Source organism: Pongo abelii, chromosome 18 (genome assembly GCF_028885655.2).
Source record: "Pongo abelii isolate AG06213 chromosome 18, NHGRI_mPonAbe1-v2.0_pri, whole genome shotgun sequence".
NCBI classification, from domain to species: domain Eukaryota; kingdom Metazoa; phylum Chordata; class Mammalia; order Primates; family Hominidae; genus Pongo; species Pongo abelii.
In genome coordinates, this window is record NC_072003.2 from 87,328,912 (window position 1) to 87,343,705 (window position 14,794).

The 14,794-nt window shown below is 51.3% G+C and overlaps 1 protein-coding gene across 1 annotated transcript in view; it reads right to left on the reverse strand.

The window, feature by feature from the left end:
• Window positions 1–1,414: 1,414 nt before the first annotated feature.
• CA5A (carbonic anhydrase 5A) overlaps window positions 1,415–14,794 on the reverse strand; it is a 49,409-nt gene continuing 36,029 nt past the window's right edge. The window contains exons 6-7 of the mRNA XM_024233687.3: window positions 5,025–5,180; window positions 1,415–1,674 (exon numbers count right to left, since the gene is read on the reverse strand). Of these exons, the coding sequence (XP_024089455.1) occupies window positions 1,531–1,674; window positions 5,025–5,180 (300 nt within the window). The 3' untranslated portion in view covers window positions 1,415–1,530. The remainder of the gene's footprint in view (window positions 1,675–5,024; window positions 5,181–14,794) is intronic.

The window sequence follows — 14,794 nt, forward strand, 5'->3', positions numbered from 1 at the left end:
ATCCCAGCACTTTGGGAGGTCAAGGCAGGAGAAATATTGGAGCCCAGGAGTTCAGGACCAACCTGGGCAACATAGTGAGACCCTGTGGATCGACTGATGAATTGATCGATCAATCAATACGTAGATAGATAAGTATCCAAATGATCCAAAACTATTCACAGAAAAGCCCATCCATTCCCTACAGCATGACTCAGGGGTCATAAATGTGTGGAACCTTCTAGACATGCTATTCTTTTTCATTGGTTGATTTGTCCTTCTCTGACAGGTACCACATTATCTTAATTAATATAGCTTTTAATTTTTATTTATTTATTTATTTTGAGATGGAGTCTCGCTCTGTCGCCCAGGCTGGAGTGCAGTGGCATGATCTCGGCTCACTGCAAGCTCTGCCTCCCGGGTTCAAGCGATTCTCCTGCCTCAGTCTCCTAAGTAGCTGGGATTACAGGCATGAGCCACCGCACCTAGCTAATTTTTGTATTTTTAGCAGAGACAGGGTTTCACCATGTTGGCCAGGCTGGTGTCGAACTTCTGACCTCAGGTGATCTTCCCACCTCGGCCTCCCAAAGTGCTGGGATTACAGGCATGAGCCACTGCACCTGGCCTACTTAGCTTTTGAAATAGGTCTTGACATCAAATTGTGTATGTTTTCTGGTTTTATCCTGCCAGATTACTTTTGGTTGTATTTTTGGTAGAGACGGGGTTTCACCATGTTGGCCAGGCTGGTCTCAAACTCCTGACCTCAAGTGATCCACCTGCCTCGGCCTCCCAAAGTGCTGGGATTACAGGCATGAACCACTGTGCCTGGCCTCACAAGAATTCCATTTTATTTTGAGGCAGAGTTTTGCTCTTGTTGCCCAGGCTGGAGTACAATAGTGCGATCTCAGCTCACTGCAACCTCTGCCTCCTGGGTTCAAGAGATTCTCCTGCCTTAGCCTCCCAAGTAGCTGGGATTACAGACACGCACCACCACACCCAGCTAATTTTTGTATTTTTTATAGAGACGGGGTTTCACCGTGCTGGCCAGGATAGTCTCGATCTCCTGACCTCGTGATCCGCCCGCCTCGGCCTCCCAAAGTGCTGGGATTAAAGGCGTGAGGCAATGCGCCCGGCCAGGAGTTCTTACAAGGAGGAAGCTGAAGCTGGAAAGACACGGAAAAGGATCCTCCCCTAGAGCCTCAGAAGGAAGCAGCCATGTGGACACCTTGGTGTCAGGCTTCTGGCTCACTGAACCATACGATAATCAGTCTCTGTTGTTTTAAGCCACCAAGTTTGTGGTACTTTGTTACCGTGAAACTAAGCACCCTGCACTTGTGTTGGGTGCCATGGCACACCCCTCCATCCCAGCGTTATGTTCCCCACGGTGCTTACACATCTTTCTTTCACTTGCAACTGAAAAGTACATCGACTAAAACAATAACTTCATTCTCTCTTTTTAATTTCAGAAGTCAAGTACAATCACATTGTGAAACTTGGGAAACAACGCTTCCTTCCTTCAAAGTCAGTTCTGCTATTCATGTGGACCTGATGTCTCTAGGATCTTGTGCCCTCATTAGTGGCCTGGAAGGATGCCCAGACCTTCCGGTTCATCAGGGGTTGAAGTGGGCGATAGTTGTTCACCATCATCTTCTCCTCTTCACCAAGTGCAGAAAACAGGAGAGTACGAAATGCAGAGAGCTGGAATAGAGGGCAGCCAGTTTGAGCTTGGTATGAGTGCAGGGTGAGCCAGCCCCCAGGTGTCCCTCAGGCCTTGTGTGGTCCCTCCCATGCTGAATCAGGATGGCACGAAATGACCAGCAAATATGGTGGAAGTGATGGTGTGTGTAGGGCCAGGTTATAAAAGGCATTGCCGCTTCCACCTTGGTCTTTAGGATCACTTGCTCTGGGGGGAAGCTGGTCACCATATTGGGAGGGTACTCAAGCAGCCCCGAGGAGAGGCCCATAGGGAGAAGAACTGAGGCTCCCAGCCAACTGCCAGCACCAACTTGCCAGCCACTTGAGAGGGCCAACCTTGGACTGAATCCTCTAACCCTAGTTGAGCTTTCAGATAGCTACAGTCCCAGCTGACATTGGGCTACAACTCATGAAACATGGTAAGCCAGAGCCACCCAAATTCACAACCCAAGGAAACTATGGGAGATAATAAATGATTGGTTGTTGTTGTTGTTGTTGTTGTTGTTGTTTAAGACAGTGTTTTGCTCTTGTTTCCCAGGCTGGAGTGTTGTTGGCGAGATCTCGGCTCACTGCAACCTCCACCTCCCAGGTTCAAGCGATTCTCCTGCCTCAGCCTCCTGAGTAGTTGGGATTACAGGCACGAGCCACCACGCCCAGCTAATTTTTTTTTTGAGATGGAGTTTCGCTCTTGTTGCCCAGACTGGGGTGCAATGGTGTGATCTTTGCTCACTGCAACCTCTGCCTCCTGGGTTCAAGGGATTCTCCTGCTTCAGCCTCCTGAGTAGCTGGGATTACAGGCATGTGCCACCATGCCTGGCTAATTTTGTATTTTTAGTAGAGGTTTCTCCATGTTGGTCAGGCTGCTCTCAAACTCCTGACCTCAGGTTATCCACCTACCTCGGCCTCCCAAAGTACTGGGATTATAGGCATTAGCCACCATGCTCGGCCTAATTTTGTATTTTTAGTAGAGACAGGGTTTCACCATGTTAGTCAGGCTGGTCTTGAACTCCTGACCTCAGGCAATCCACCTGCCTCGGCCCCCAAAGTGCTGGGATTACAGGCATGAGCTACTGCACCCGGCCCAAACGATTGTTTTCTAAAGCCACTATGTTTTGGAGCTATTTGTTACACAGCAATAGATAACTAACACATATAATGTAAATGCTAAAGTAACATTTGAATTTACTTTTCACTCAAGGAACTAAAAGACTACTTTTTATGGCTGGATGTGGTGCCTCACGCCTGTAATCCCAGCACTTTGGAAGGCCGAGGTGGGTGAATCACATGAGGTCAGGAGTTTGAGACCAGCCTGGCCAACATGGAGAAACCCTGTCTCTACTAAAGATACAAAATTAGCCAGGTGTGGTGGTACATGCCTGTAATCCCAGCACTTTGGGAGGCCAGGTGTGGTGGCTCACGCCTGTAATCCCAGCACTTTCGGAGGCCGAGGTGGGTGAATCACCTGAAGTCAGGAGTTTGAGACCAGCCTGGCCAACATGGAGAAACCCCATCTCTACTAAAAATACAAAATTAGCCAGGTGTGGTGGCACATGCCTGTAATCCCAGCTACTTGGGAGGCTGAGGCAGGAGAAGCACTTGAACCTGGGAGGTGGAGGTTGTGGTGAGCCGAGATCACACCACTGCACTCCAGCCTGAGCAACAAGAGGGAAACTCCGTCCCCAAAAAAAAAAAAAAGACTTTTTATGTATTGTCTCACTTGTTCACAGAATATACTTATGAACTCTGTGAGGTAACTCACGCATTTAATTAAATTCAGAAGTAAGATTATGTCTACGTGCTGACAGCATACTGGGCCAGTTAGCCCTGCGTGATGATCTAGCGCCCCCTAGAGTTGTGCGCGCATGGTGCTCGTGGCCTCCTGGGCCGTGACCACCGTGTGCTCATCCACATTTGTGGTCTGCACATTTGTTGACTGCCTCAGAAAGGCAGCCTTTCTCCTCCCCTGGAAAACTCCCCGCCTTCCAGGACATGTGCCTCCCTAGCTCCCCTGCTCAGGATAAGGGGCTCCTGCCCTGCATTTTTATATGATACCGGCCACCCTGGCTTAATACGATTGGCTTTGTTTCTACTTTCCTGCCAGACAGCAGTGTCCTGAGACGAATGCCCTGTTCCTGTGCCGCCGCTCCACACCTGCCCCTCTCCCACCCTCTGTTGGTGGCACAGACCCAGAATGGGCACTTGTCACATATATGCTTGTTGAGTGGCATAAGGGCCTTCCTGACAAGGGGCCACCTTCAACAAAAGCCTTCCCCATGTCCAACAGCTCTGGTTTGGAGGCAGGCAGATATTCTGCATCCCACATCTCCAAGTGCAAATGACATCATGCCATGGTTTGTATATAAGGGAATATTTTCACAGGCCCAGGAGACTGAACACCCTCTAAGAGCTCACCTGGAGCCCTCGGAAAGAGATGAACCAGAGATGCTAAGTCCTGCTGCGACTGCTGAGAAGCAACTGCTGAGAAACGTCTGCCGGGCAGGGGCGGGGCATAGGCAGCATGCCTGTGGCTCTAAACTGCCTTGGACAGACAGAATTGCTACAGATTCTTAAGATTTCCAGAAAAAAAATGATAGTATAACTTTTATTTATTTTTTATTTTTATTTTTTTGAGACAGAGTCTCACTCTGTTGCCCAGGTTGGAGTGCAGTGGTGCCATCTCAGCTCACTGCAACCTCTGCCTTCCAGGTTCAAGTGATTCTCCTAACTCAGCCTCCCAAGTAGCTGGGACTACAGGCACATGCCACCATGCCCGGCTAATTTTTGTATTTTTATTTATTTATTTGAGATGGAGTTTTGCTCTTGTTATCCAGGCTGGAGTGCAGTGGTGTGATCTCGGCTCACTGCAGCCTCTGCCTCCTGGCTTCAAGTTATTCTCTTGCCCCAGCTACTCAGGAGGCTGAGGCAGGAGAATCGCTTGAACCCAGGAGGTGGAGGTTGTAGTGAGCCGAGATTGCGCCACTGCACTCCAGCCTGGGCAACAGAGCAAGACTCTGTCTCGAAAAAAAAAAAAAAAAAAAGAAAGAAAGAGAAAAAGGAAGAAAACAAAAACCATGCAGACCCATGACCCTGGGACAACTCCCATGAATGCCTTGTGTGTCTGCGTGTGACAGATTAGGGTGTTGCTCAGAACATGCTCGCTGTGATCACTGGAACCGCTGTCCAATCTCAACAAGCTCCTGCTTCAATTGGAAATTTCTTCTTGTGTAAGAGCGCCCCAAATGCATGAAAGAATATAATTCCACAACGCTCTTATGCAGCATCTTAGTGACGCTGCCAAGCAAGAGAGATGCCTTCCATGAAGTGCCATCATGCCAGTTACGGGCATGGCTCACCTGGCTTGGGGCCACTTCAACGGGCTCCTTCTGGATGATCCAGGTTGCCGACTCGGTCAGCGGCGGGGTGGTGAGCGAGCCCGCGTAGGTCCAGTAATCCCAGCAGGTGGGCAGCAGAGTGGAGGGGTCGAAGGGGGGCATGGCCGCCCGCGCGTCCTGAGAGACCGAGAAGCACAGGCCGTGTCAGTCCTCAGGCGAGACTAGGAGCTTCCATCTTGTCTCAGCACGTGAGGCCTTCATGGTGCTTGGAAGGAAGTGCTTTCCCCGAGATAAGGCCGTGAGGCCACTGCTGTCACACTTGGAAGCAGTGATAAGAAAATGTGACCCTTCTATACGGAGCAAGGATTCCTGCCAACTTACATTGGTGGCATTACATTACATTACACCAGCTTACGTTGGTGCTTACATTTTTCCTTTTGAAGTCATTTCTTGGGGCACAGTAGCTCACCCCGTAATCTCAACACTTTGGGAGGCTGAGGCGGGTGGATCACTTGAGGTCAGGAGTTCGAGACCAGCCTGGTCAATATGGTGAAACCCTGTCTCTACTAAAAATACAAAAATTATCCAGATGTGGTGGTGGGCGCCTGTAGTCCCAGCTACTCAGGAGGCTGAGGCAGGAGAATCACTTGAGCCCAGGAGGCAGAGGTTGCAGTGAGCCGAGATCACGCCAGTGCACTCCAGCCTGGGCAATAGAGTGAGACTCTGTCTCAAATAATAATAATAATAATAATAATAATAATAATGATAATAAAATAATAAAAAATAAAAATAAAACCATTTCTTTTAGCATACTTGGCTGCAAAAAATATTACTTTTTATTGTGATAAAATATACATAACATAAAATTTACCATCTTAACCGTTTTTGTTTTTTTTTTGAGATGGAGTTTTGCTCTTGTTGCCCAGGCTGGAGTGCAATGGTGCGATCTTGGCTCACTGCAACCCTTTGCCTCCCAGGCTCAAGTGATTCTCCTGCCTCAGCCTCCTGAGTAGCTGGGATCACAGGCACCCGCCACCACACCCGCTAATTTTGTATTTTTAGTAGGGACAGGGTTTCTTCATGTTGGTCAGGCTGGTTTTGAACTCCCGACCTCAGGTGATTCACCTGAGCCTCCCACAGTGCTGGGATGACAGGCATGAGCCACCATGCCCGGCCCATTTTAACCATTTTTAAGTGTAAAGTTTGATGGCGTTAAATGCAGTCACATTGTGGTGCAACCATCTCCACCGTCCGTCTCCAGAACTTTTCCATCATCCCAAACTCAAATTCTTTCCTGACCCCCTAAACACTAAGTCCAGCTTCCTTCCCCAAGCCTGGCACCCACCATTCCGCTTCCATCTCTCTGAATCTGAGGACTCTGGGGACCTGATGCGGGTGGGATCCTGTGGTTTTTGTCTTTTGTGTCTGGCTTATTTCACTGGGCATAATGTCCTTCAGGTTTATCCACATTGGAGCATGTGTCAGGAGTCCCTGCATTGTTGCTTTTTTTTTTTTTTTTGAGATGGAGTCTCCCTCTGTCGCCCAGGCTGGAGTGCAGTGGCGCCATCTCTGCTCACTGCAAGCTCCGCCTCCTGGGTTCACGCCATTCTCCTGCCTCAGCCTCCCCAGTAGCTGGGACTATAGGCGCCTGCCACCATGCCCGGCAAATTTTTTGTATTTTTAGTAGAGATGGGGTTTCACCATGTTAGACAGGATGGTCTCGATCTCCTGACCTCGTGATCCACCCACCTCTACCTCCCAAAGTGCTGGGATTACAGGCGTGAGCCACTGTGCCTGGCCGAGTCCCTGCGTTTTAAGGCTGAATGATATTCCCTTGTAATGGATGGAACACATTTTGTTTATCTATTCATCTGTGGATAGACGCTAGGGTTGCTTTCGCCTTTTCACTGTTGTGAATAGTGCTGCCATGAACATGCGTATACAAATATCTCTTCAAATTCTGCTTCCAACTCTTTTTTTTTTTTTAAGAGTCGGGGCCCCCTGGCCCCAGACCTTAGAGCCGTTGAGATGTTGATGCCTAAGAAGAACCGGATTGTCACTATGAGCTCCATTTTTTTTTTTTGAGATGGAGTTTCACTCTTGTTGCCCAAGCTGGAGTGCGACGGCGCGATCTCGGCTCACCACAACCTCCGCCTCCCTGGTTCAAGCGATTATCCTGCCTCAGCCTCCCGAGTAGCTGGGACTACATCTTCACGCCATCGCGACCAGCTAATTTTTTATATTTTTAGTAGAGATGGGGTTTCACCATATTAGTCAGGATGGTCTCGATCTCCTGACTTCGTGATCCGCCCACCTCGGCCTCCCAGAGTGTTGGGATTACAGGAGTGAGCCACCGCGCCCGGCTTGCCTGGAGACATTTCTACTACTACCTTACCAATGACGGTATCCAGTATCTCCATGATTACCTTCATCTGTCCCTGGAAACTGCCTGCCACCCCACGCTGCAGCCGTCCAGGGACTGGCAGGCCTCGGCCTAAAGGTCTGGAGGGTAGGTGACCTGCAAGACTCACAGGAGGAGAAGCCGACAGACATACCTACAGACGGAGTGCTGTGCCCCTGGTGCCGACAAGAAAGCCGAGCTGGGCTGGGTCAGCAACTGAATTCCAGTTTAGACGCAGATTTGGTGGTGGACATGGCCAGCCATCTCAGTAAAATTAGAGAGGATTATTTTGCATTGAATACACTCACCGCCAAAAAACAAAAAAAAGAGTCAGGGTCTTACTTTGTCACCCAGGCAGGAGTGCAATGATGCCATCATAGCTCACTGCAGGCTCTAATTCCTGGGCTCAAGCGATCCTCCCGCCTCAGTCTCCCAAGTAGCTAGGACACCACACCAGGGTTTAAAATTAGTTGTTTGTAGCCAGGGGGTCTTGCCATCTTGCCCAGGCTGTTCTCCAACTCCTGGGCTCAAGCGATCCTCCTGCCTTGGCCTGTCAAAATATTGGGATTACAGGCATAAGCCACTGTGCCCAGCCAGCTCTTTTGGATATATACCCAGAAGTGTGTGATTGCTGAATCATAGGGTAGTTCTATTTATAACTTTTTATTTTTTTTATTTTTTTGAGGCAGAGTCTCACTCTGTCTTCCAGCCTGGAGTGCCATGGTGTGATCTCGGCTCATGGTGGTTGGGCCTGGCCGCAACACAGCCCTCATCAGCGTCCCATGCCAACCAAGCACAACTCTGCACCTGCCCCTGGCCAGCACTGTGGGACAAGAGTCCAGTCCAAAGTGACAGAGTCCCTGTCTGCAAGGAAGACAGCCTCCCTGCTCAGCCACATCACCTTGACTTTGCTGGGCCTTGGCCTTCTGAGGTGGAAGCCGGCAACCCAGATGCCTTGGGCTTGTCTCCTAACATCAAGCAGTGAGGGTCAGCGTCAAGAGAGGCGGCTGAGCTACCAGAAGGAAGCCCGGGAGTGTCCACGCCGGCAGACACATGCATCAGTTCTGTGCACACGTGTTCATGTTTATAATTATCCAGTTAATTAAAAAAAAAACAGCATTATAGGCTGGGCGCAGTGGCTCATGCCTGTAATCGCAGCACCTTGGGAGGCGAAGGCAGGCAGATCACCTGAGGTCAGGAGTTCAAGACCAGCCTGACCAACATGGCGAAACCCCGTCACTACTAAAAATACAAAAATTAGCCAGGCATGGTGGCGGGTGCCTGTAATCCCAGCTACTCGGGAGACTGAGACACAAGAATTGCTTTAGCACAGGAGGCAGAGGTTGCAGTGAGCCAAGATTGCACCATTGCACTCCAGCCTGGGCAACAGAGAGAGACTCTGTCTCAAACAACAACAACAGCAACAAAAACTACAGCATTATTGTGATAGAATTCACATACCATGCAACTCTCCCATCTAAAGGGTACAACCTGGTTGGGCTCGATGGATCATGCCTGTAGTCCCAGCACTTTGGGAGGCCGATGTGGGAGGATTGCTTGAGGCCAGGAGTTTGAGACCAGCCTAAGCAACATAACAAGACCCTGACTCTACAAAAAACACAAAAACTAGCCAGATGCAGTGGTACACGCCTGTGGTCCCAGGTAGTTGGGAGGCTGAGGTGGGAGGATGGCTTGAGCCCCGGAGGTCAAGGCTGCAGTGAGCTGTGATCATACCACTGCACTCTAGCCTGGGTGACAGAGTGAGATCCTTTCTTAAAATAAGTAAATAGGCCGGGCACGGTGGCCCATGCCTATAATCCCAGCACTTTGGGAGGCCAAGGCGGGTGGATCACCTGAGGTCGGGAGTTCGAGACCAGCCTGACCAACATGGCGAAACCGTGTCTCTACTAAAAATACAAAATTAGCCAGGTGTGGTGACGCATGCCTGTAATCCCAGCTACTTGGGAGGCTGAGACAGGAGAATCGCTTGAACCCGGGAGGCAGAGGTTGCAGTGAGCTGAGATCATGCCATTGCACTCCAGCCTGGGCAACAAGAGTGAAACTCCATCTCAAAAAAAAAAAAAAGTAAATAAAAATTGAAGTGTACAATTCTATGGTTTTGGGTATATTCACAGTTGTGCAGCCATCCCAAGTCAATTTTAGAACATTTTCAGCACCTCAAGGAGGAAGCTTGGTACTTTTTTAGCTCTCGTCCCCACCCCTGCCCTGATGCTTCTGCCTCTGTGGGTTTCATAGGAACTGAGTCATGTAACATGTGGAACATTTGTGTCTTGCGTCTCTCACTTAGCATGGTGCTTTTGAGGCTCACCCACACCGCAGCGTGAGTTAGAGCTGTGTCCTTTCTGACTGCCAAGTAATATCTCATTGCATGGTCTAGCTGGGTTGACATCCCATTGCACGCTCTAGCTGGGCTGTGAAGGAGCAGGCTGCTTGTGCACATGGGTAACAGGTGGGTGCACAGTGAGGCATTGGTCTATGCACGTGAGTAACAGGCGGGTGCGCAGTGAGACGTCAGTCTGGTGCACGTGGGTAACAGGCGGGTGTGCAGTGAGACGTCAGTGGTGCATGTGGGTAACAGGCGGGTGTGCAGTGAGACGTCAGTCTGGTGCACATGGGTAACAGGCGGGTGTGCAGTGAGGCGTCAGTGGTGCATGTGGGTAACAGGCGGGTGTGCAGTGAGACATCAGTCTGTGCACATGGGTAACAGGCGGGTGTGCAGCAAGATGTCCGTCTCCTCCTGCCTGCCACACGTCCCTGCTCCCAGGGCATAGATGTGCTAGTCACTTTCTGAGCAACTACTTCAAACCTTCAGAACAACCCTTCGAGAAGTATTTCTAGTTTACTGATGAAGACAGACAGACAGATATAAACAACTTGCCCAAAGCCACCTTGCCAGTCAGGGCCACTGAGGCCTGGCCTGTTCCGAGGTGCGGGCTCTTCCCTCCCTCCCCAGGGCTGCAGGAATCAGTTGGGGGAGCGGCAGGCCCCAGCCGTTCCACTGCGTGCACGTTTCTTCCAATTAAGCTTTCTAGCCTTGGGCTGAGAAGAGGATGCCTGTGTGTTACATCATCGTGCCCAGGAGTTCCTGTACTGTCTCTAAGATGCATGAGGGCTGGAGCAGCCATGTGGTTACAGAAAGCTGCTCCCCCTCGGGGCCCCCAAAGCAAGTCAGGGCCCTTCCTTTATGCGTGTGGTGAGCCCCAGGCAGCTAGAATGGGACACCGGTGAGCACACCAAGGTGGCTGAAGACCATCAAATCCATTATCTGAGCATGGATGGCCCAGCTACCTGTGGAAAGCACCACAAGCCTTTGCTGGCGGAAGTGGGTTGGTGACTTGTTCCACTTTTCTTTTCTTTCTTTTTTTTTTTTTTTTGAGACGGAATTTCGCTCTTGTTGCCCAGGCTGCAGTGCAATGGCACGATCTTGGCTCACCACAACCTCCACCTCCTGGGTTCAAGCGATTCTCCTGCCTTAGCCTCCCTAGTAGCTGGGATTACACGCATGCACCATCATGCCTGGATAATTTTGTATTTTTAATAGAGATGGGGTTTCTCTATGTTGGTCAGGCTGGTCTCAAACTCCTGACCTCAGGTGATCTGCCCGCCTCAGCCTCCCAAAGTGCTGGGATTATAGGCGTGAGCCACCGCCCTATTCCTGGTTTTGTCTTCTTTCTCTTAAACAGGACCCCACATCTTATGAACGTCAAGCCCCACCCAGCCTAACTCCGCCCTTGTTTTGTCCTCTTAGAGTCTCAGTTTCCCCAGGTGTACGACAGGCAGTGTGGTGGCTGTAATGGGCTTCCATCAGTGCCTGCCACATGGGTGTGGGGCTCAGCAGGTGCTGCCGCTGCTGCTCCCAAAGCTAGAAGAGCCCCCACTGGGCATAGAGCCGTTCCCTGGATCCCCTGGACCTGGTGGGCTGTTTCCAACTCCACAAGGCAGCCAATTCCCCTGTAGCCCTGACTCTTGCGAAGGCAGGGACAAGGGGGGTCCCCAGCAGCCTGAGGAGCTTGCAGCTTGTCCAGGCATGGAGGGTGGGGACCCTCTGTGGGCAGTTTTTGCCAAAACTTCTGGCTATGGTGAGAGGGTCAAAGGCGAAGCCTCGAGGTCTCCATTCTGGGATTGTCTGCCCAGGGTCACTGGGGCCACACTGGGGCTGTGCCTGCGTGCTGGGAGCTGAGTGCATAGTGACAAGACAGCACTGGTAGGGGCCTGTGCAGATGGGATGGCGCTGGGGGTGGGGGTGGGGGTCTGGGCTTCCAGGCAGCGCCTGATGTGGTTTTGGTTACAGACACTGCCTGTGTTTCCCTCTAAGCTGCTGAAAAGCTAAGAAATGTGCAGCAGGGGCTGGAGCTCAGCCTGGGTTCTGACTGCATATGGGAGGTGGGCGCTGGGACGACTGGGAGTTCAGGCTGCATGGACCCACTTCCTGGGTTGAAAAACGGGCTCTTCACCTGCCAGCTGTGTGCCCGGGCAAGGCCTTCTCTGCCTCTCTGAGCTTTGGTTTCCCTGTATGTGCAAGACAGATGAATCACAGGCCCTGCCCCGTGGAGTGATTGGAAGATTCAGTGTGATAATTTATGTGGAGGGCTATCGCTTCTTTGAACCCCTCCCACTGAGGTGTGGGGTGATGTCCCTTTGCCCTGAGCCTGGGCAGGTGCTCCTGGCGGGAGTGGTGAGCAGGATGCCGCAGGAGCAGTGCTTTGTGACTCTGGAAGCCAGGGCAGAAAAGGACATCATGTCCATCTGGCTGTCTCTGGAACTGCACCTTGGAGCCCTGAGCTCTGCATAGAAGCCAGCTGGGTCCCCAGGGAGCGACTGTCGCAGGGATTCCTGGAGGGTCCCTGCCGAGTCAGTCCCACAGCAGGGCCCGGACCAGCCTGGAAGCAGGAGAGATGATGGGGACTACGTGACTCTGGTCTTTCCTGCCCTAGTTCAGGACAGTTTGTTCCTTAACTGGAGGAAACCAGGAAAGCAGCCCAGAAGCTGCAGGTGAGCCCGTCCCTGGGTGAGGACTGCTGAGTCCGCGGGGGTGAGTGGCAGAGCTGGGATTCGAAGCCAAGGCCATCTGCCCTTGAGCCTGAGGCCACCACGGCCCCATCCTGCCTGCACTGCCCACCAATCAGGAGTTAGATTCAACCACACTTCTAGCATTTTCCATCACAAGGCCATCATTCTAAAGTTTCATGGACTCCCAAAAGGTAATAGCTCTCTCTGGGAATCAGCTGACTGAAAGCACCCGCAGCAACAAAAAGCGATTTTAACCTTAATGATTGGACTGGTGGATTTTCGTTTCGTGACAGGCAGCAGCAGCCTGTGCATTCCACAGCAGACGTGTGTGTGTGAGTGCTGGCCACAGCTGGGCCTTAAACTCAACTGCACATTTAACCAAGAACCAGACATGCTCCTTATTCCATTACATGGTGAGAATGCTGCTCTAATGTGGATTTTTTTTTTTTTTTTTTGGAGACAGATTCTTGAGCTGTTGCCCAGACTGGAGTGCAGTGGCACGATCTTGGCTCACTGCAACCTTCGTCTCCTGGGTTCAAGTGATTCTCTGGCCTCAGCCTCCTGAGTAGCTGGGATTACAGGAGAGTGCCACCATACCCAGCTAATTTTTGTATTTTTAGTAGAGACGGGGTTTTGCCATGTTGGTCAGGCTGGTCTTGAACTCCTGACCTCAGGTGATCTATCCACCTCAATCTCCCTAAGTGCTGGGATTACAGGTGTAAGTCACCACGCCTGGGCTACTGTGGATGTTTAATATCTCCATTTCACAGGTGTGGAAGCTGAGGCTCAGAGGTGCGCAGCTCAGGAGTGGTGGATCTGGGCTCTGGACCTAGGAGTCCAACTGTGGGGCTCTCTGATACACTGTGCTATGGGAGAAGCTCCCAGAAGTCCTAGGCTAGGAGCCTCTAGGCGAGAGGGTTGTTTAAGTCTCTTCCTATTCCCTGACCCATGAAGCACAGACTCTTGCCCCCAAGGCTGGGCCTTTTACCTCCTAAGATCTATTTTTTTTTTTTTTTGAGATGAGTCTTGCTGTGTCACTCAGCCTGGAGTGTGGTGGCACAATCTCAGCTCACTGCAACCTCTACCTCCCAGATTCAAGCAATTATCCTGCCTCAGCCTCCCGAGTAGCTGGGATTACAGGCACCCGCCACCATGCCTGGCTAATTTTTGTAGTTTTAGTAGAGATGGGCTTTCACCATGTTGGCCAGGCTGGTCTTGGACTCCTGACCTAAGGTGGTCTGCCTGCTTTGGCCTCCCAAAGTGTTAGGATTACAGGTGTGAGCCACCACACCCAGCCTCTTAAGGTCTTTTAATTTCTCAAAGGTCTAACTTGGCCAGGCGCGGTGGTTCACGGCTGTAATCCCAGCAATTTGGGAGGCCAAGATGGGCGGATCACTTGAGGTCAGGAGTTTGAGACCAGCCTGGCCAACATGGTGAAACCCCGTCTCTACTAAAAATGCAAACATTAGCCAGGCATGGTGGTGGGCACTGGTACTTCCAGCTACTCAGGAGGTTGAGGCAGGAGAATCACTCGAACCTGGAAGGCGGAGGTTGCAGTGAGCTGAGGTCGCACCATTGCACTCTAGCCTGGGCAACAGAGCGAGATTCTATCTCAAAAAAAAAAAAGAGTCTAACTCTTTATTTTCAGCTGAGGGGATGAGCCCAGAGATCAGCATCAGGACCAGAGCTCAGTCCCCGGTGCCACTTCCTCCCCTGTCCCTGGCGTCATTCCTCCCCTCTGGTTTGCCTAGAAAATTCTGACTTACCCCATGGGGAAGAGATGCTCCAGAACCTTCCCTGGGAGGAAAACAGCCCTTGGGTAAAGGGTCCTTCACAGCCAGCTCTCTTCTTTCCCACCAAGAGGTGGGACCACCTGGTGTGGGAGGTGGAGGCTGGCTGGGAAAACATCCCCTCCCCAGGTTTCCTCTGGCTGTGGAGCCGCGCGGAGGAAGAGGATGGGGCGTCAGAGCTCTCAGAACCGTGGCCTTGTGAAGTTCCTGAGCAGGCAGATGGGGCGGCAGGGGGTGATCTGGTTCCAGTCCCAGGAGGCCGCCCCGAAGCCAGCATCAAGGTGAAGGCCACGTACAGATCAAACGGCTCCTTGAACCTCGAGGAAGGGCTGGCCCCAGCTCCATCTGGACCAGCCCACACCATTGTTATAACACAGGTTGAAGCCTCATCCGTCTGCACATCTGAGGCTTTTGTTGACTCCTTCTGCCCTGGAATTCTTTTGTTTGCTGCTGAATAAATAAACTACATTTCTTTGGAATTTCTCCTTCTCCCTCAAAGCCTTTTCCCAGCTGATCTTGGAGAAAGGAGACCCTCTTGTCCCTACCATCTTTTCGAGCTGTGCTGGAGG